Source organism: Plectropomus leopardus, chromosome 18 (assembly GCF_026936395.1).
Source record: "Plectropomus leopardus strain MGB_pleo_1.0 chromosome 18, ASM2693639v1, whole genome shotgun sequence".
In the NCBI taxonomy this organism is placed as follows: domain Eukaryota; kingdom Metazoa; phylum Chordata; class Actinopteri; order Perciformes; family Serranidae; genus Plectropomus; species Plectropomus leopardus.
In genome coordinates, this window is record NC_142193.1 from 21767891 (window position 1) to 21789626 (window position 21736).

Here is a 21736-nt window from a genome sequence, read left to right on the forward strand (position 1 = left end):
AATAAAAACCTATTATTATTTATACAATTAAAAAAATATATTTATGTTTGGTTTTTTTTCAATCATTCCGATCAATAATTTTGGACTCTCGCGCACACGCTGGTGACATCACGCGATGTTTATAGTGCTATGGCGTACCAGGAAGGGGAGTCGCTTGAATCTTGGCTCAGTGAGTGATTAATCTCGTTTTATGAATTAAATAATATGTGTAATTAGCTAGATACGCTGCTCCGGGAGACAGGGCGCTGAATCCGTCAGGACAGGAGCTGTTAGCCGCTTCCAGTCGCTACAGGGAGCTAACAGGGAGCTAACAGGGGCTCCTGGTCTACAGTCGGCTGTCTGCATCATTAGCAGGATGGGTGGAGAGCTTTTATTAAACTCTGTGTGGGTCACAGTTACCAGTGACAGCTCTGTGATTGTTCAGAGAGGCTCTGCAGACGGTTGTCCCTCTGGACAGTTTGATGCTTGCAGCTGTTGGACAGAAAACAGACAGCTCTGCATGATGAATGAGCAGCACTGACAATACAAAGAGCTCCAGCAATGAGGGGGGTGACAATTGATGCATTGTTATGTTTTTTTTTTCCAATTTTATTGAAACAAATTAATTTAAAAAAACATTTATGGCTTTGTGCAGTGACAATATTTTCATGTCAAGACGTCAGACAAGCAAGAAACAAAGTATGCATACAATAAGCAGGGAAAGATCTGGGTTCGAAAGAAATTAAATACAATAAACAACACAAAATGAATCAATTTAGATGAGGAAAATAATATGACGTGGGGTTCTAGAGGTTCAACATAAGGTCCCTCTGCCAAGTTATAAAGCTTCATGGACTTTGTCTTCGTTAATTTCAGAGACAAAATGTAATAACGCAGCTCCTTGTGGAATACAAAAAAATATTTGTTTTTTATGTATAGAGAATTTTCTATGGATAATAATTGTGTTGTGTTTCATTGTGACTTTTTCTCATTGGGAAAAGAGACGTAAATCATCTGTTAATATGTTTAAAGTTTGAATAGTATTTTTGTGACATCACAACTTTACAATAATCCTGACAGCACATTTAAAGGCACAGTTTCTAAATACGGGCTGTGTGTATTTCTTTAGCATTATGATACTTTCATTCATACTTATATCGTACCTAAACCTGCTTTATATTAAAAAGACATCTAAATCTGACATTTTTACAACATGGGACCTTTAAGTTACTGTGAATATCTTTTTTTAAACAGATAAAGCCACCCATCCGACAAACAGACAGGAGGACTGGGAGTACATCATCGGCTTCTGTGATCAGATAAACAAGGAACTGGAAGGGTACGTATGTGAAATATTTTTAAATGCGTTTGTTTTTTAAAAATCGCCTCAGAGAAGGTTTCTCATCTGGTTTATCGTTTTGCAGTCCTCAGATAGCTGTGACTCTGCTCGTCCACAAAATCCACTCACCACAGGAATGGGAGGCTCTTCAGGCTCTGACAGTAAGAAAAGATTCGCCTAAATGTCAGCCAGCACCGTTTTTATCGACACTTTTGTCTCCATCTTGATGATTTTGTGTGCAGGTATTGGAGGCGTGTATGAAGAACTGTGGGAGAAGGTTTCATAATGAAGTCGGAAAATACAGATTTTTGAATGAGCTGATTAAAGTTGTGTCTCCAAAGGTGAGCAGCCTTCAAAAACGTACATATGAAAAGTCTACTCATCCAGCCTTTTCTTAATCACCTTTATTTATTCTCCTCTAGTTTATCTTTTTTTCTGTAAATAATAATGTAAAATTGTGATATTTGATTTTGCATATGTGGGTGTATGTATATATGTTTCATTAATTAGAGTATAAGTTTAAATTCATAAGGAAGATATTAATTAAACTTAAATGACTTACAGAGAAGAGGTGGGATTAAAAGTCTGTATTCCTTATTACTTGTTTTTTCGAATGTGTCAACCAAACTTTCTTTTTCTTTGCTTGTTTGTATAATCATTTCTCTTTTTTCTTTTACATGTTTGGAATAAATGAATTAAATCGAACCTTTTGTTTTCAGTACATGGGTGAGAGCGCACCCGAGAAGGTGAAGACAAAGATTGTAGAGATGCTGTACAGCTGGACGGTGGCTTTTCCAAATGAAACCAAGATCAGTGAAGCCTACCAGACGCTGAGGAGACAGGGTGTGTTGAGATTAGTCAGTAACACGACTAACGTCCTGCATTTGAAAAGACGTCTTATTACAATCCTCGCTCTCCTCAAACAGGCCTCGTGACACACGACCCGGAGTTACCGCTGGACAGGACTCTGATTCCGTCTCCCCCGACACGACCTAAACATCCGGTGTTTGACAACGAGGACATGGGCAAGGTGAGAGGTCTCTTCTGTAATGTTGTTATTCAAACTTCTGTTTAAATGTAAAGTAACTCAGGGGAACAAGCAAAGAAAACACAGCTCCTTTCTGAATAAATCATGTTCTCTGGATGAAATAACTCATTTTGTTAGTAGTTCTGAGTGTTTATGGTTGTGTGTGTGTGTGTGTGTGTGTGTGTGTGTGTGTGTGTGTGTGTGTGTGTGTGTAGCTGCTTGCTGAACTTCTCCGCAGTAAAAATCCAGAGGACCTCCAGGAGGCCAACAGATTAATTAAAAACATGGTGAAAGAGGTAAGAGCTGTATGGTTTATTAAGCTGTTGGACAAAAATTGGGTTCTGCCAAGGTGATACTACTATAATATTCTTCATGTGACATCAGCATTTTGAAATATAGACCAGAGTAACGTTGCGTCTTGTTGTTCTTGTCAGGACGAGGCTCGAGTGCAGAAGGTAACGAAGCGAATAAACACACTGGAGGAGGTGAACATCAACGTGAAGCTGCTGACGGAGATGTTGAGCCACTACAATAAAGACAGCTCCTCTGACTCAGACAAGGACATCATTAAGGTGTGTATCCGTGCTCCGTGTGTTTTTGGGAGTGAACACAATGATATTCATATATTTCTGTACAGGCTGTACACCTGTCCGGGTGATATTTGGCATTTTGCTGGTTATTTGTATCAATGTTTTATTTTAATGATCACCAATAAAATTGATGAATTAAATAGTGCAAAGAAAGTGTTGGCATGGGAGGAACTTTAACTTTGTAAAACCCCAGGGTGTTATTTTTATTTACTTGTTTTTTTAATTTAAATTTTCAATTTACTTAATAAAAAGTTGCTGGAAACTTGTATAAGAAGTTGAAAGTCTCAGTTTTGATTAATCATTTTCCAAACGCATTTAAACAAAGTTTTGGAGTTTGTTTTATTCCAAATTCTAAATATTGACAAAGATTTTTATTTTTATTGTAAATTCATGTCGGTTCCAATTATCAGTTATCGGTCTCATTTACTACTAATACTCGATATTGGTCGACCCCTAATACACATTCAGATACAGAAATGTTTGGAGAAAAAAACACGGACTTTGACTAAATAAACTGGTTATTCTGTCCATCTTTTTAATTTTTTTATGCCAATCTATCAATCTATCCATCCATCGATCCATCTGTGGATCTGCCTCACTGTCTCGGCATTATTACTATATATTTACGTATCACAATGTGGTTGAATAATATTCTGGCCTAAATGATTCAAGTAATGTTTTAATACAGATATTTTTTTTAAAATACGTATTACATTATGGGTTTCTCTTTTGAGTCAGCAAAAACTAAAATGTCACCTCCGTACTGCCATGAATTGTGGGTGATTAAATCAATTAAGTCTTAACTCTGCCTGAGGACCCTTGTGGTCTGGATGAGTTGTGGATTTGGACAGTCCTCGGTGCTGGCAGAGTTCCCAGGAACGCACCTGCAAAGTCTGCACTTTGCTGAAGTCCAGACATTTGGATCGTATTTCCTTCTCACAGCAAACAAATGAAAAAAAAACCAAATACACCTGATGTAACAATATTTTATTCATGTCATTTTCTTCATAATGCAAACACTCTTGTACAAGACGTTTTCATTTTGTTCTTCTGTCAAATATTGGCACTTGGCTCGTCTGAAATCCCCCAAACAGCTCTTTCTCAGCTCTGTCATCCTGCGAAATCTCTTCATCCTTCAGTGTCATCTGCAATAACGTAATCACACGCAGCCAGACTGGAAAACAATCAATACTCAAATTGCAACCTGAGATGAAGTGCAAAATACAGAAACTTATTTGATCACGTAAAGTTATTTTATGCGTTTCCACTGTGATGTTTTAGTCGATAAATTAACTGCCGAAACACCAGCTGGTGTCACAGTGGCATTTAAACTGTACAGAGCCTCCTTTGTTTTTCCTCTCAGGAACTCTACGAGCGCTGTGACAAACTGAGACGTGCTGCTGTCAAAATGGCCACGGAGACAGAGGACAATGACAGCAGTTTAGGTTTGCTCATTTGGTATTTTCTTTATCTTAAGAAGCCCTGTCTTGACTTTTTGATCACTGTGTATAATGTGTAGCCTCTCACTTGTCAGGTGACATCCTGCAGGCCAGCGACGACCTGTCCAAGGTTATCAACTCCTACAAGAAGATTGTTGAGGGGCAACCCATCAACGGTGACAGTGAAGAGCCTCGATCTGCAGCCGCTCACAGCGAAAGTGGTGAGATACATTTTCATAAATCTGCATGTTTAACATAAATCCATGATTGCTTTATGCTCCAGAGATCCTGCCGCTGTGTCATTAATTCAGCTGCTGGAATCAATCTCCGCTCACCAGAGACTACAGACACACTGATCGACCTCGCCGGCCTCGACACTCCGAGCCCTCCTCAGCCTGCCGTACCGCCCTTTCAGTCCCCAAATCTTGTCCCCACGAATCCAACGGCATCCCCCATCCCTGTCCTGCCTCCTCCTCCCAGACGCCTGGCCGGTTCCCATGGCAGTCAGAGCAGCAGCCCGAGTCATCCCCCGCTTGACAAGGCCTCCACGTCACTCTCTCTCCTTGACGATGAGCTGCTGTCTCTAGGTACAATATCTCCACTGTGACTTACTGAGTAAGCACAAGTTCTCAAACTGTGCGGCAGAGACACTGCAGGTGGGGAAAAAAAGTGATAGCATGATATGTTAAAAAAATACTAATAATGTAGTAAGTTGGAAAAAAAACAGTGTACATTATGTCGAAAAAACAGTTAAAAAAGTTATAGTATTGTTTGTTGAAAAAAAATCATATTTGTCTAAAAAAATGTTTAAAAATTCATAGTATAGTATGTCAAAAAACTGTTAAAAAGTATATAGTATAGTATTTTAAAAAATTCATAGTTGTACAAAAACTTCTTTAAAAAAGTCATAGTATAGTATGTTGAAAACACTGTCAAAAAAGTCATAAAGCATGTAAAAAGTCTCTAAAAAAGTCGTGGTAATATGTCAAAAAAAGGAGAAAAAGTCATTGTTTAGCTGATTGTTGAGCGACTATTTTTTAATTTTATTATTATTATTATTATTATTATTATTTTTATTATTATTGCTGCTGTTGTTGTTATCGTTATCCTATTCTTTTTCTTTAATTTTAGACTATAGAAGCACTAAAGGTGTGTAGGTGATGCAGGTAGAGAGACAGAGAAGCTGTCTCGCGCTAATGTAATCAATACCAGCTGTGCAGGCGCGCGCGTCTTTTGTTTGTCTCCTGCAAAGAGAAACAGGTTGGGAAAAAAAAAGTTTGTTTGTATCAATGCTCAGACGACCACAGAGACACTATTGGTACGTTTTAATACGTTTGTTAACAGTAAAATAAATAACGATGATCAGCGACCCACCACAAGTGAAGTATTTCCGTAGTGCGCGAGCCGCGGTGTTACGCAAGCGGCAGGCGCGAGCCGCTCGGTCATCTATAGCAAATATCGTCTGTCAAAAAACGGGTTTAAAATGTCACAGTGTAGTATGTCGAAAAAAATGTTTAAAAAAGTCATAGTATTGCTTGTAAAAAAAAAAAAATCTGTTTAAAAAGTCCTAGCATATTATATCGGGTAGAAAAATCACAGGGTAGTATGTCAAGTAATAATATATGTCCAAAACCTGTGGAAAATAGTCATAGAACAATTTGTCAAAAAAAGGTCATAGTATAGTTTATTAGGGGGAAAAGAAATTATAGCGTCTTATTTTAAAAAAATGTTTAAAAAGTAATAGACTAGTATGTCAAAAAAGGCATACTTAAAAAAAAGGTCCATCATATTACCATGTGAATCAGCATTTTTACACTCTGGTATTTGTATGGATTAAACAAACATGACATAATATTAATTATGTTAAAGGTTCTGTAGGTGATATTTAGAGCATTAATGAACTCCCAGATTTAAAAAAAACACAAAAACTTCAAATAAGTAACTTTATTTAAATCTATAAAATAAATATATATGAAAAATGTCTCTATTTCGATGATACAAATGCCTTTACCTTCTTTCAGGACTGAACGACCCTCCGACCTCCCTGAACAGCCAACCAAAACCCAAGTTGAGCGATCTGTCCAGTCAGTGGACTTCATTGCAGGTACATCTAAAATGGTTTGTGAGCAACTTGAACCAAACCATAGCTTGTTGGTCAGTGTGTAATCGCAGAGGTTAAATTATCTCCACATCTCCTCTGCAGGCTTCAGGCGTGGACATGTTTGGCAGCGTGGCCTGTCCGGTTCCAGCGATGCCTCCAGCTGAACCAGCCGCTGTCACACACAGTCTGCAGAACCTGCAAGACCTGGCCATGATGGGCTTTTCAGATCACAAGAGGTACTGTGTTTGTCTTTCCTTTGTTTTTTTGAAAATCAGTATGTTATAACAATTTAAATAATAGCAAACACTGTATATTTTCACAGAATTGTCTTTAATTATGGTCTCGTTTGTCGGCATATTGACAGACTTGAGGATTAATTCTGTGTACAAAATTTACTGTAATAATGTTGGTGCTTCTATCTCACTAATAAACAATACTTAAAGGTCACAAAGCACTTTATCAAATGTGATTTTCAGTTTATCCAGCCAGATGACAGCCAGAGGAAACTTTGGGATGCCCGCAGCAGCACCTCCCCTCATACCAGGGCAAGGCTCTCCCTCCTCACCCTCACTTCTGCAGGGTACGATGCCCGGCTCTCCTGCTCTGTCCCATGTCAAGGTCCAGAGTCTGGGCTCAGCTCCTGGCAGCCCTCTTTTCCGCTCTCTGTCCCCGTGCCACCCTCCCCTCCAGGGCAGCCCGGCCAGAGCGGCAGACGTCTCCCTGAGCAATGTGCACGTCCCTCTGGAGGCCATCAGACCCAGTAAGGACAGGAGAGGGGTGGATAATGAACTTAATGCTCTAACGATAAAAACTTACACAGCTGGATGTAAACTCTTTTAATACCTCATATCTGCTTGTTCCTGATTAGCTGTGTCCTGTGTGTCTTCAGGTAAAGTGCTGCCTGTGACGGCCTACGATAAGGACGGTGTTCGCATGCTCCTCAACTTTGCATCTGACTGTCCCCCCGGCAGGCCCGACGTACTGGTAATGGTGGTGTCCATGCTCAATACAGCGCCCCTGCTTGTTCACAATGTGGTACTGCAAGCTGCTGTGCCCAAGGTAGAGACATTTGCATCTGTCGATTCATGTGTTGTTGTATCTGCAGTGTTTGGTGTTTCACCACAGCTGATATGAGGAATCAGCAGTCTAACATAGTCAGATCAGATGGATGTTTACAGATTTTTTGTTTATTAATAGTGTTATTATCCTTCAGCCACCCTCTGTGAGGTAACACTTGACTTAAAAAATGTGATTTTTTTATTTTAAATGTTAACTTTAATATTTGTCAGCCTGGATCCTGTTTTTCCATGTTTTTTCTATCATAAAAGTTGTTTAAAAAACACATAGTATGTTGAAAAAAGTCACAGTGAAGCATGTCCAAAACAACATTGACAGGACATAGTATGTCAGAAAAACTGTTAAAAAAGGTCATATTATAGTTTGTCAAAAAAGTCATTGTAGTATAGTTGTAAAAATGTTTGTTGAAAAAAACCCACTACAAAATTAATAGTATATATAGTCAAAAAAAGGTTTGTTAAAACTCACAGTAGAGCATGTAAAAAAACAATTTAAAGTCATCATATAGCATGTTAGAAAAGACTTGCTGTCATACTACTGTATGTCAAAAAAAGTCATTTTGAATGCAGAAAAAAGTAATAGTATAGCATGTTGAAAAAAAGCATTTAAAAAGCCATAGTGTGTTGTAAAAACATACATAGTATAATATGTTGAAAAAAGCTGTCGTGAAGTATGTTGAATTTTTTTTTTTAAAAAAGTCATGTCGAAAAACACAATAAAAAAAAGTCAGTTTGTGAAAAAGGGGAAAAAATGTAATATGACATTTCAAACTTTCTTTCCACATGCTATACTGTGACTTTCTCAGCCAATCTAATACTAGACCAGTTTCAAACATTATTGTCTCCATTAGTCACTTAGACACAGAAACACGAGAAAATAGGGTCCAGGTTGAAAAGGTCACCCTTAAAGGCAGAGAAGTGCTGACATCTTTCGTTCTCCACCAGTCAATGAAGGTGAAGCTGCAGCCTCCGTCAGGAACAGAACTGGCACCATTTAACCCCATCCTACCTCCAGCCTCCATCACCCAGATCATGTTGCTGGCCAACCCATCAAAGGTGACATAACACTGAAGAGCCACAAAGAATTTTGTAGCCAAACAGCTTCAATGATGCTGATAAAATACCTTTTTTTGTGTTCACAGGAGAAGGTGCGCCTGCGCTACAAGCTGTCTTTCAAATTAGGAGATCGTCTGTGCAACGAGGTTGGAGAGGTGGACCAGTTCCCCCCACCAGAGACGTGGGGTCATCTATAGAAGTGTGGATCACTCAGCAGGGACAGACTGCTTTGTACTCCATGAAGGGATGTGTGAGTGTGTGTGTGTTCACATCCATCCCAGAGAGAGAGAGAGAGAGAGAGAGAGGAGGTGGGGAGATTCAGCCGCACTCTACCTTTCAGCTTCACATTCCTGTAGTTGTTCATTTTTTGGCCTCTGGCAGCGAGAAACAAACAGCAGATACTACAGTTGTATTTATACAATGCTTGTACACTTTCCTGCAGATAGCTAACAAACTAAAGATATACACTGGCAAGTAAGACGGTCGGGGTGTTTACAGGTCGATGGTATTAAGATGAATATTTTAATGCATTTACCCCGAGATGAATATAACAGACTTGAATGTACTATGAATAATCAAAGCATTAGAGCTCAGCCCCTTACTGAAGCGCTAGATTGCAGCAGATAAAATGATTTTTTGAAAAGAAACTAAGCTGTAAGAGAACAGAGCTGAAGATACAACAGTTGTGCTTATATTCATTTATTCCTCTGGCTGAGCACTTTCTCAAACCACAGAAAACATACTTGAATATATTCGAAAATTTGAAAAGTCTTTGGATGAAGTAAACCGTAAGAGACCAGCAGGACCAGCAGCGATCTTGACTGACATTACTGTTTAAGAGGTTGTTGCAAATATAGTTGGATCTTATTAAACTAGACTAACGGGTCGACCGATATCGGTTGTCCGGGGCTGTTACCAATTACTAGTATTTAATGAGACCAGTAACCGATATTTGGAACTGATATGCATTTACAAAAAAATGAAAATCTCTCTGTCATAATTTAGCATTCGGAAAAGAACAAACACCAGCAAGAAACTTTGTGTAAATACCTTTACCAAATGTTTAATCAAAATTGAAACTTTCAACATCATATACAGCAAGTTCCCAGAAACTTTTTTTTTAAAATTAAGTTCAGTAAAAAATTTCAATAAAAAATGAATAAATGAAAATAGCTCCCTGAGGTTTTACAAAGTAAAAGGTCCTCCCATGCTGACACTTTCTTTGCATGTATTACAGACTGGCTTTCCTGGTGTTGGTTGATTGAAAAACTCCCATAATGCACTTTGGGATCTTTTTTAAGTGCAGATCGAGATGTGGACATAAAGTGAGACAGAGTGGTGAGTGAAAACAGACCAGAGTGAGAGACACAGCTGCAAAGAAGCCCAGGATGCGCATTTTTTAATAAATTAATTTTATCATAAAACATTCAAATTAAACGCAGACACAAATAATTGGCGAAATACCAAATATCGGCCTCTATAATTGACCAGGCTGATAATCTGTCAACTCCTAAAATAGACAATTTAAGGTTTCTTTGGTGCCAGACATTTTATGCTAGCTCGTCAGCAAGGGTGCTAAAAAACACTCCAAAATTGGGCACAGTTTTGGCAAGGGAAGAAACTACCATTGCTACACCCCATTGAAACTACACCTGATATCTGAACTAAAACAGGTTCACTTTATGCTCGCCCCATGCAGTTTTTGGTTAAAAAAAATCTTAGTTTTTTGCTTGCAGGGAAAATTTCATTTTTATTTAAACATTTCAGTACTGGAATCCCTAAACAGTCTTGGAATTGCATTAATTGGGTATGACTAGAAAGCTGAGACTCGTGGATTAAATGAACCTGATTCAAGTGTGATGTTAGTCCCAGACCATTTTTTAAAACCTTGTTCTCACTGTGTAAAATGACCTATTATATAATATAAATAATATAAATAATAATATAATCTGTGGTAATCAGACTCATGAAATGTTACAACCAAGGACTGGAGGCCTCGGACATGTAGAGGATGATTGGTTTAAATTAGTATTATGTAAACAAGAGGATTTCTCTGCATTATCCAGAAGTACTTGCCGTCCAATTCGTACAGAAATCTCTAAATATCAAAACGTTTTTGATACCAGACCACAGCACTGATTTTTCTATGGTGTTCCTTAAGGTCTCAGTGTCTTGATGCAGTTTGTTGGTTGGATTTTTGGCCATTTTTATTAATTTTTCAATGGTCAAAAATGGTTACACATAGCCCCAAATTTTTGTAATTAACAGTATCAACCCATAGCAACAACTTGTGAGACATAATCGATTTGACCAGAAAAACTTGACACAGCGGTATTTTTCCCCTAAAGATCCCCGGTCACCTAAAAAGAGAGAAATGGATTAATTGGGATTAAATTTAAAAATTAATCCATTAAGTAGAAAGTACTTTACCAAACTGATTATTTCAGACATTAAGATTTTTGACACAGTTAAGTAACTTGTTTTTATCAGTTCTACGAGTTAATATTTCCCTGTTTTAGTGAACCAACACTATTTATTTTTGTGCTGTGAAGGCAAACAACTTAAGATGGTTAATTTTTAATGTTAAATATGTCGTTATAACTTGAGCCTACTGATTCAAACTCTGGATTTTATTTCCTGTGATTGATTTTTCTTTTAAAATTAAATTAAAGGTTTTATGGTTTTGGCAATAGGTATTCATATTTTGTTCCGTATTTAAAGACGTGTCTACTAGTGTAAGTATTGGGGAGTATTTTTGTCGTATTTATTATTTTCTGTTCCGTTTTAGTATTTCAGTGCATCACTGAATCTAAAAAATGTGAAAATCTGAATTTAAAATTTAGCAGCTCGAAAGGGAAATATGTCAGCAGACAGATAACTTGTGTGGGACAGAGTGGAACCGAGCTGTGAGTAAATTTTCATAAATCAGTCCAACCGATTCGCCTTTAGGTTCCTTCTCTGATAGTCCTCAGCTCGCCATGCGGATACAGAAGAAGTGTGTGTTTGATGTACATAGTGTGTAATGTACCTACTGTTTGTTGTATGACGAGTTACGTGAACATGTGACGTGCAGATGTCGGCAGAGTGTTAGGTCTGTACATACTGTATAATGTGCCATTTGTTCGCTACATGAAAAAATAAATCTTTCAATGGATGTCTGATGTCCTGAGGTTAAATAACTTACTAAAAAGTCACATTTATACAACAGTTTACATCATGAAAATCTTTTTATTATCAAAGAGCACATTTTGATCACTTAAATTCTATATACAATACAAAAAATGCAAAAGAAGAGCTTTGTTTTAATGTCACCATTTATGCCTCCACAGTTCCCTCTTTGACTATAGCCATCGCCAGATTCCTGGCCAGAGCGAGTCTCAGCAGCTCCACTTTGGTAAGCTCTATTTCTTCATCCTGAAATGACAAATACACTCACTCAGAAAAACTCAGGTTTTAGTCCTGTGTGTTACAAGCCAAGCAATGCATCAGCTGTTCTCAAGGAGTTAACCTTAAAGTGCAAAAGATGAACATGGTTTCACAAATGTTCATTCAGACCGCAGCACCAAATTAACATCAACACCAACCTAATATTAAGCTCTCACTTGTCAACAGCAGCTGCAGAGACCAACACTTTTACTGGGCAAAAAATACTGCAGCAGCAACTAAAAGCTAAAAGTTTCTCTGATAAACAATGACGAGCAACAACACCAGCACCTGAGCGCGATCATGTGAGGAGACGATGCGTACCTGCATGGGCCCGTCTGTGCCGGGAGCTGCGGTGTTCAGTGAGGAGGTGAGCTCCTCTAAACAGAACATCAGCTCATGGGTTTGGTCGGCTGAGAAGATCACCTAAAAATTCCCAAAACAAAGACAACTTTTACTTTAAAAAGTCCACAGAAAAACAAGCAGTCTGTTCTTCTTGAGTTCATTCGCTCTGTCGCCATGTGTGACACAAGTATACTTTATAAAAGTAATTTTGTCATAAGACACAAAAGAAAAGCAAGATTCACTCTCTGATTTAGTCTCGAGACCAGTAATTGAAAATGCATGATCATGTCTCAGACAGGCATATGCTCAAATAAATCGATGAACATGCAGTAATTCAAGCTGCATCAATTATGCAACCAAAATTTGTCACTAAAACTTTGATCGGTCTGATACCAAATATTATCCCTTTATGTCTATCCTAAAAACTTCCAGAAATGTCTTTGAGAAATAATGGGCTAAAATTCAGTTCAGAGCTGCAGCTATTTTGATATAATCAATACATTTTTATATTGTTTTTTGAGGAAAAATGCCAAGTATTTTCTTTTTACAGCTACTTAAAAATGAATATTTGTTGTTTTTTTAATCTTCTTTGACAAACTGAATATTTTGGGGTTAGTCAAACAACAAAAAAAGATATTTGAAGGCTTCACCTGAATCTCTTGCACTTTTAAATGCAATTTCACTGTTTTCTGATGTTTTATAGAAAAGAGGAATGTTAATAATAAACATTTAATTTTAATTTGAAAACAGCATATTTTCAGTGTAGATTATCATTTTTATCTTTATTTTGTCTTATAGCAAAACACAATGACGGGTTTATTGTAATGCGGCAGAACATTACGGTTTCATATTTTCATGTAACTGTTACGTATCTTTGTATCTTTATTGAATCTTGTGATTTTAATGATCAGAATTGTGTCTGAATCCTCAGTATACTGGACACTGCGTACGGTGACGGACCTCTTTCTGCTCCAGCAGCGGCAGAGCGTCGGTCAGCAGAGTCATCCAGAAGCTGCGGGGGGCGATCTTTGCCGTCATGAGGGAGAGGAGCAGCTTGGCCGCCTCGCTGAAGCGCTTCTCTCCGTACAGCTTGTGGAACTCACGGTATTTCCCTGGAGGCGAAAAAAAATTATCACCAAGCTAATGTTGACATAGATGTTATCACACAGTATAAAACTCTGAACTCTGCATCATTTCTTCACAAATGTAAAGATCTGTTTACAATCGGAGTTTAATAGAGTTTACAAAAATAATAATCATTAGAAAAGCAATTTCTTTAAATGCACTTTACTTGCATCTAAAGAGATTTTTATCATGAATAGTTCATCTATTTTCACTGATTTTCTTCCAGTAAATCACACTGTCACATGCTGTTGCATTAAGCAGCACGTAGCTTTATTTATATCCCTGAGTGCACACACGTCTCTGTGTCTGAGTCTCATGTGACCGCCTAAAAGAGACGAGGAGGGAAGCTGTCCAGGAGGCACACTGCCCCGACTGAAAGTCCCCTCACTCCATGTGTGAATTTAACTTGTGAGTCACAAGTTCAGCAGCGCCACAAAATGTTGCAGAGTGTGTGTGTGGTGTTCTCGTTCATACCCAGGAAAGTGAGCCTGTCGCTGAGCAGCATTGCTGGACCCAAGTTGTCTATAAGATCCAAATCAGAGAAGCTCCCTCTTGCGCAGTAATCCTGCAAGAACCTGAAATTCACACACTCATAAAACCAGTTGTAAAGACGCATTTATATGAGACCTTAAGCCACAAACCACACGTATTCATGCTAGTTAAGTTGTGTAAAAGGCCTCCACAGAATAAACGGTATCAGCCCAATAATGGCCAGATCTGACAAAAGTAAAACAGCAGAAACAAGGACTTTTTGCTGATTATTCTATCGGCTCCAGCACAGCCACAGACAGTGTTAAAAACTGTAATAGTAAGTGTGTTGCTAAGGGAACTAACCTCTCTGAAATGAGGGTTGCAAAAGCTGCATCTTTGGCCCTGATGCTCCAGGAGAGAGCAGAGCCCAGTCTGTTGTTCCTCAAAGCCCGCATAGCCATGACCTTACAGATACTCCGCACTGGATGAGGGCAAAAAAAAAAATCAAGATTTAAGTTCCTACTGCAGTGGAAAAACGCATGACTATATATTAATGTGTGTTTGTGTAAGACAGGTAGATAGGAGAGAATAAAAGTGCTACCTTGCTCTGACATTTGCCTCTGCTCACAGATTCTGAGCACTTTGAGGGCTTTGCGCTCCGTGTCCAAAGGAACGCGCTCGATCTGCAGCTCCAAGTAGACACGGCCAAACTCTGGGCAGTTGTCAAAGTAATCCACGGCGAGCTGCCACAGACTTTACGCAAACATACACGAAAAACATCCTATAACTCAAGGCATTTGGAGAGGCAAAAATTAAGATATCATGATGCTGTTTTTGGTTTCGACTGACACATTCTAGGGCAGCGCTTAATTAACAGAGTAAATAAGAAATCATAAAAACATGAATTGATAAAAAATAATCATGATTTGCACACAGAAAAGCCACGTGTCAAGACTAAACAAGTTTTCATACTTTGCACAAAAATCTAAAACAGTAATTATATGCATCAATTAACACAATTTTCATACCATAAGGATAATTAGTGGCTTTAAATGAGCATACCTGTGATGAGTGAAGAGACCAGAAGCATATTCTAACAGAAGAAACTCTCTCAGGTTGGATCCAAAGCTGAACACACACACAGAATGACATGGTAAATGTTAGACGATTAAAGTGTGCTGTCTTCTTATCTCCAGTTTAAAGTGTATGCAAGTTACAAACGCAGCCAAACAGAGTCCTTACTGTAGATTGTGAGACTGGAGGAGTTTGCAGTGATCCAACAGATCTGTCAGATGGGCCACAAACCACCAGTTGTTGAGAGCAATACTGAAGAGACACATGGTGGAGAAATTAGGAAATTAGGAAAAAAAGTTTACATCCTCAACGAGTATTTGTTGTCTGTCTTGTGTACATTTACAGATGGATGTAATCCTGCATGTTACCTGCAGTCCTTGATGACCTGATGGATGTCAAACTCAAAGGCAGCCAATAGGATGCTGTCCAGAGGCTCTGGGACGCTCCTCGAGTCCAGAAACATCGTCATGCATGACTGCAGCACACGGACAGAGTCAACACAGATAAATAAGAGGAATGCAGTCGCAGTGACCATGAATGGTGAGCAGTGCAGCTGTAGTTTACCTGTGCATAGTAGTGTAACTCAGTGGGTTTGACTGTCGGGTGGCAGAAGAGCAGTCTAGTGACCAGGAAGTGGTACCAGGTGCTCAGTAGTTCCTTGTGCTCCAGCAAAGTATCTTCATCCCCCAAAAGGATCTAAAATTACATAAAATTAAATTATTTTTTAAATTTCTCATTCCTCATTGCATGTATAATATACTACAGTTATCATTGCACATAATCCGTACATGTAAAAGGTAGATGGATAGCAGCTGGGTCTGCTGAGGGCACTAACCTTGCAGATGATCTCCAGGTGTCGGTTGCTGGCGAACGAGTTGTCCTGCAGGCATCGGTCCACCTCCTCGTGCCAGTGTCTCCACTTCACATCAAACTCTGTCAGCGTCTGAGTGCCACCAGGCTGACGGATCATCACACAAAGATCAAAAGGTAAAAGCTTCCACTGGCTGTTTTATGAGTAAATATTGAGTTTGACTTGTGCAAAAGTCAAAGTTGATGTAACATTAAGTACTATATTTGAATGATATTTGTGAAGTGAGAGAGGAGTGCCGGTTAGGAACTGCAACATCAGGATGATTTGAACTCTTTCTATCCACAGCGTGAGCAAAATACAGATTTAAAAGATTATCCATGACATGCAGTTTTGTCAGCAGCAGCAGCAGCGTATTATACGATCATAAGACTACTCAAACTATCCATGTGAATATCTTTGTAAAAACTTCAATTAAAGGAATCAAGAATTTCAAAAAACAGGTTTATGTCATCAGGCTGAATTATAGCAGGTTAACATAAATAATGAATTGGATGGATGTAGCTGTAGCCAGTACAGATTTCTTTACTCTATAATATGCCGTTGGCAGCACCACAGATCAGCTTAAGACATCCAACATTTCTAATGACATCTTTACGCACACAGGATGCATCAAATAAAAACAGCGGTAGAGTAAATTTAGGTGTCTTTCTATTCAACTGCTTTACACATTAAAGGTGAAACTTCTGCATATTAAGAAGACATTCATGCTTATGTGTTATTTCATCAGTCCTAACCTCTGTGTTTTTGAAACTGGCTTATAATTGGCCAGAACTGATTAACCAAGTATGAACTGAAAGTACTTTCATGAGGTCATAATGCAAATCCCATCTCGCCAATGAATGAAGCTACAAAACCAGATAACCCGCTGAAAGTCGATCTTACGTTGTAGAAGGGCATCTTGCTGAGCAGAGTGTCCATCAGCTTGTACATGTTCCTGGCAGCAGGCTGTAGTGTGGCCTGCTTCACCAGCATCTGTCTGGCTTCTTCCAACCTGCCCTGCAGCACATAGTTCACCACCTGCACAGCCCCGACACGAAATCATGTCATCGCTGAAATGTCACACTCAGAATCAGGGCGAGAGGTGTTTCAGAAACATAAACTTGTGCGTGTGTGTTGCGCCTACCACATCCCAGTAGTCGTGGTGCTCAGCGGGGCTCTCACTTTGCAGCACTTCTCTGGCCTTCTCATCCACGTCGGCCTTGTGTAACCGTACCCAGTCTAGGAGGTGGAGCAACAGGGAACCCGCTGAGGAGAAACACACAAACACACAGCTGACTTGTTTGTTTGGATGCTGTCATAGTCTCAAAGTCAAGCTATAAACTCCAAAGATAAAGAGTTTAGCTAAAAGAACAAAGTCAAAGTCTAACCAGGAGCAGCATCAATGAAGAGCACTTCACACAGATTCCAGATCAGTTCTATGGCCAACAGAATGGACACCTATGAAGCCAAAACAAAGGACGAAGTTAGGACAAGTGTCAGTGAGAACGAATAATCCAAAAGTAAATTTCAGTCAAACATCAACATTCATTCCTCTGCATAAATACCTTAACATTAATTGTAACTTTACTTGTAAAGATGATTTAGTTTTTAAATATAGTAGTAGTGTATATGTCTCTGCATGTGGTGCTCAGATAAACACACAGTCAGATTATACCTGATTTCCATATTGATTGGCCACGTCTGTATCTTTCGTAGAAACTGCAGAAAAGACAGAAATGCAAATTTTGATTATCCCTTTATAATCACATTAAAAAACAAAATAATTTAAAAAGATGTACAAGGATGTGATTTTCATGAGGTACATGGGCGAAGAAGTCCCCCACCAGATGTTTACAGTATTTTGTAAATCTTGTTTAATCTATTTTGTACTGTTTTGTATTTTTTATTGTATTTCCTTTTTCTACCTTCCCTCTTCTGTAAAAAAACAATGTAGATATGTTTACACATGTGATCTGTATAGTTTATATAACAACAATGTAAATATCCACATTACATACATGCAGACCATATATATGGTCTGTATAGTTTATAGTTTATTTATAGTTTAAGAAAATAACCCTCATTTTCGGACATGTGTGTATGTGTGTGCATGTTTAAATGTTGTTTCCTTTCCTTTTTTTTTTTTACATGTTCGAAACACATTTCAGTTTCAGTATATCAAAATAATATTTCAAAATTCTGACCTGCAACTTGTTGAAGCTCCTCCATACAGGCTCGTATCACAGATCTGTAGTTTTTACTGATGCTGACAAATCTAAGGAGCAGACAAATCATGTTAGCTGTTTGAAGCTAAGATGCACATCTCTGAAAAGCAATAGTCAAAGGAAAAGAGCCATCACGTGGCCTTACTGGGGTTTTTTGTTCTTGCTGGGGAGGTCCTCTTTAATCGTCTGCAGGCCGACAAAGATGTGATGTGACTCATTGAAGAGTTTGCGTAAAATGGGGGAATATATGTCCTCATCTTTCCTGACCTCATGGATGAAGGAGCAGCCTGATCCTTTAGCACCTGAATGTGCAGCACAGAGGGTGATAACTAACATGCATTAGGTAAAAAAAGAGATTGTTAAAACCTAAAGAGGGGTTTGTATCATTATACACATACCTGATGCTTTGTAAAGGGTCTCATACACAAGAATATCACCTGGACCCCATGCAAACCCCAAATGCTTCCCATCACTGGCTGCAGGAATATTCTGCATTTAAAAAAGAGAAGACACTAAAACGATCAATTAAAACAGGTGATGGTAAGATACAAATTGAATATCAACTTAAATTGTGTTTTTCAGGTTCAAGAGCTCTTCTAACCCAAACCAAAAGGACAGCTCAGATCACCAGTTTTTATATCCCATCGCTGGTTGCCAGTAAGTTACAAAATTAATTTTAAAGTTGTGTTTCCAATATTTAATCTCTATATGATGATGGCTCTAATTATATGTCTGACATGCTCGCACAATATAAGTGGCGGGGACTGAGGGTGAGACAATTAGTAGATTTTTATTTTTTTTAATTAGGAAAAATGTCCAGAAAACTTAGTTTTAATTATCATAAATATACATTTATTTTTTTCAATACATTTTTTTTGTAATTTTCTGTTTCTTTGTTTCCTTTTTTTCACATCTTATTTTCAGATAATTTCTTGTAATTTTTTGGTAATTTCTTGCTCATTACTGGGCCATTAATGCCTTCTCCCCTCGTTTTTTGGAAGAAATAAAATAATTTTGTTCAGGTTTCAAAGGGCTAATGAGGAAAAATGCATTAGTATCTTTGTCACAGTAATTATAACAGCCAAATATAATATATCGATAGTAAATACTACAATCTGAAAAAGAAAGTAAAGTATAAATTTAGTAACATCTTTTCACAGCACATGTGTAAAATTAGACCTCAGTAAACATCTACATCACTGTTTAACTTTTGAGAAATCAGAATTAAATATAAAAGTAAAATTAGAAACGTTTCAATATGAATGAAACCTCTTTTACTTTAATTGTTAGCAGGAACTTTTGCTACATTCTTACTACTTTGACACTTTTAATGTATTTCTAAAACGTCTGTGTTTCGGTTATTAACTTTTTTATGTGTCTGATACACGTTAGGTAACTTTTCTGTATTTATATCATAATTTAATTTGGCTGTTTGAGACTGACTGTGATGTTTTTGCGGTTGTTAGCTTGTTAGCATCGCTGTTGTTGGAGAAGTTAAGTGAGAAAACTCGGCTGCAGCGGTTACTTACGGTGGTTGCCGGCTCAACGTCCAGTTCCTCCATCTGGGAACAATATTATCAATACGATAAAATATAAATGATAAACTATTTAGCTGTAAAGACTACACGCCATGAACTACAGGTGCCGAGCTGCTTACGCGCCTCAATCATTCATTGGAAAGCCCTTCGGCGCATGAGTGATGGCGTCACCGACAGCTGGCCACCCTCCTGCCTGTTTTTTTTCCCAGCTGCTGTGTTTGGCGCATGATGTGGATTTGTCCCGATATATAGTTAAATAACTTAAGAGCACGCACTTAATACATATATTAGCACATGTGATTAATAACTCTTCAGCTCTGGGTAATTTTGTTTACATACAAAAGAGAGAGGTATTACCAACACATGTTCTTTATTTTATCCACCTACAAACATACAGATATTTTCACAAGTCTGTTTGGTGTGATATGCAAATACACTAGCTTTGCATTAAAAATAACTAAATATATGCATAAATTGTTGAAACCTCTGAAAACCTCAGCAAATTTTCTTGATTGTCTTGAACACTGAAAGAAGGCAATGAGAGAGGAAAGAAGGAATTAACCCCAAATTAGCAAGAAATGAGTAAAAAAGTAAAATAAAATTAACCAATAATAATAATAATAATAATAATAATAATAATAATGATGATGATGATGATGATGATGATGCTAAAGAAAGAAAGAAAGTAAAAATAAAGGAAAGGGGAAAATGCTCAAAATTATCAAGAAATTAGTAAAAAGTAAAATAAAATTATCTGAAAATTAGTAAAAATAATAATAGTAATAGTTGACAACTGATTTTCCATTGACCAACCAGTTGATTAATGAATGAATGAATAGCAGCTTATAAGTAAAAAAAAAAAAAAAAAAGTGCTAAAAGGATAACCGGTTGGGTGGAAAGTCGAAAGCAAACCGGATCTTAAACCACTATTGTCTCACAGTATGTATAATCATACTGCCCAACTTGCCATAATTACATGTTGGAGGTGGAGTTCATCCTCTCTGAAATAAGCACCGTTACCTGTAGCTCTGAATTTCAACCAGGTCACTGTGGATGGTTCTTCCTAATCAATTATTAATATTTAAAATGTCAACAGTGGCAGTTGTTAGTCCAGTGATGGTCCTAAATTGCAGCTGTTGAAAAAAATCAATGTATTCTGTTTGTAATAACAGAGAGAAACGTGTGGTTCTTCGCATGTGTTCAGCTGTAATCAGGAAATGAGGCTGAATGATAAAATCTGATTAATCAGCTGTGGTTCTCTGCATGGCTGCGTTAACTGTATTGTCCTCCCTGACCCTCAGGAGGCAGTCGAGACTGAAAGCAACAAACACATAAACCTGAAGGCGGCAGGTCAGGATTGATCTGTAGTGCAGTTTAAGATCAAAACGCCGCTCATCAAACTCATGAGGGCCTACTGCGAGAGACATGTGGACACAGCACAGCATCAGCACACAACAACCATCGCTGAGAGACTGTGAATATTCAGGATGATAAGATGATTTTCTAAACAAGTGATAACCAATAACACAATTACTGCATTGTATTGCAAGAATAGCATTTCCGTTCTCACCACATACAGCCTCATTTTCTGTTTGTAGAGGCAGTTTTGTGTTCACTGCCACTATGTAATCTAAGATTAATCTGTAATGATAACACAAAGGACGACAGCTTTGCTATTCAGCCTCACCTTTGTGCTTTTTGTAGTTTATATCAGCCCCTACGAAAAATTTTAACAATGATAAAGTTAGCACATTACAGGGTTCAAATATGTTCCAGTCTCATTTTATTTTATTATTAAGCTGTTAAGCTTTAAAGTTTAGTTTATCAGTCATTGCTACATTAAACAAGCAATGTCATATTTTAGATAGAAAACAGTAAAAGGTGTTTCTGAATTTACTTTTAATTGAGCTCATCAGGAACCGTCATCTCTAGTTTTAAGTTCTTTGTGTTTTTTGGGGTTTTTTTTCCTCATTATTTTTAGTATTATGCAATTTGTGGAATGAGATATTATTGGTGGCTGTGTAGGATCATTTCTGACTTGTGTGATCTAAACATTTACAATTAATCTAATTTTCCAA

The 21736-nt window shown here is 37.9% G+C and overlaps 2 protein-coding genes and 2 long non-coding RNA genes across 4 annotated transcripts; 2 read left to right on the forward strand and 2 right to left on the reverse strand.

The window, feature by feature from the left end:
* The first annotated feature begins 78 nt into the window (after window positions 1-78).
* gga3b (golgi associated, gamma adaptin ear containing, ARF binding protein 3b) lies at window positions 79-11761 on the forward strand. Its single transcript, XM_042504765.2, has 17 exons — window positions 79-169; window positions 1234-1318; window positions 1404-1479; window positions 1561-1659; window positions 2038-2161; window positions 2245-2348; window positions 2561-2641; window positions 2780-2917; window positions 4299-4380; window positions 4470-4595; window positions 4713-4961; window positions 6396-6478; window positions 6578-6711; window positions 6952-7235; window positions 7365-7534; window positions 8497-8607; window positions 8694-11761. The coding sequence occupies exons 1-17, from the start codon at window positions 130-132 to the stop codon at window positions 8802-8804; spliced, it is 2097 nt and encodes a 698-aa protein (XP_042360699.1). The 5' UTR covers window positions 79-129; the 3' UTR covers window positions 8805-11761.
* On the reverse strand, window positions 4824-6067 carry LOC148186491 (uncharacterized). Its single transcript, XR_015774900.1, has 3 exons — window positions 5749-6067; window positions 5584-5618; window positions 4824-5024 (listed from the first exon to the last, which is right to left on the reverse strand). It is a non-coding gene; the product is annotated as an uncharacterized LOC148186491 (long non-coding RNA).
* Window positions 11762-11815: 54 nt separating the features above from the next.
* nup85 (nucleoporin 85) lies at window positions 11816-19853 on the reverse strand. Its single transcript, XM_042505703.2, has 19 exons — window positions 19650-19853; window positions 18519-18609; window positions 18266-18422; window positions 18100-18170; window positions 17571-17614; window positions 17284-17353; window positions 17040-17161; window positions 16799-16933; window positions 15881-16003; window positions 15610-15741; window positions 15414-15520; window positions 15214-15297; window positions 15034-15099; window positions 14573-14724; window positions 14335-14452; window positions 13975-14075; window positions 13336-13487; window positions 12355-12456; window positions 11816-12021 (listed from the first exon to the last, which is right to left on the reverse strand). Exons 1-19 carry the CDS (start codon window positions 19680-19682, stop codon window positions 11923-11925), a joined length of 1959 nt encoding a protein of 652 aa, XP_042361637.2. The 5' UTR covers window positions 19683-19853; the 3' UTR covers window positions 11816-11922.
* On the forward strand, window positions 15431-19624 carry LOC121957176 (uncharacterized). Its single transcript, XR_006106736.2, has 3 exons — window positions 15431-15585; window positions 15899-16032; window positions 18703-19624. It is a non-coding gene; the product is annotated as an uncharacterized LOC121957176 (long non-coding RNA).
* Window positions 19854-21736: the final 1883 nt, after the last annotated feature.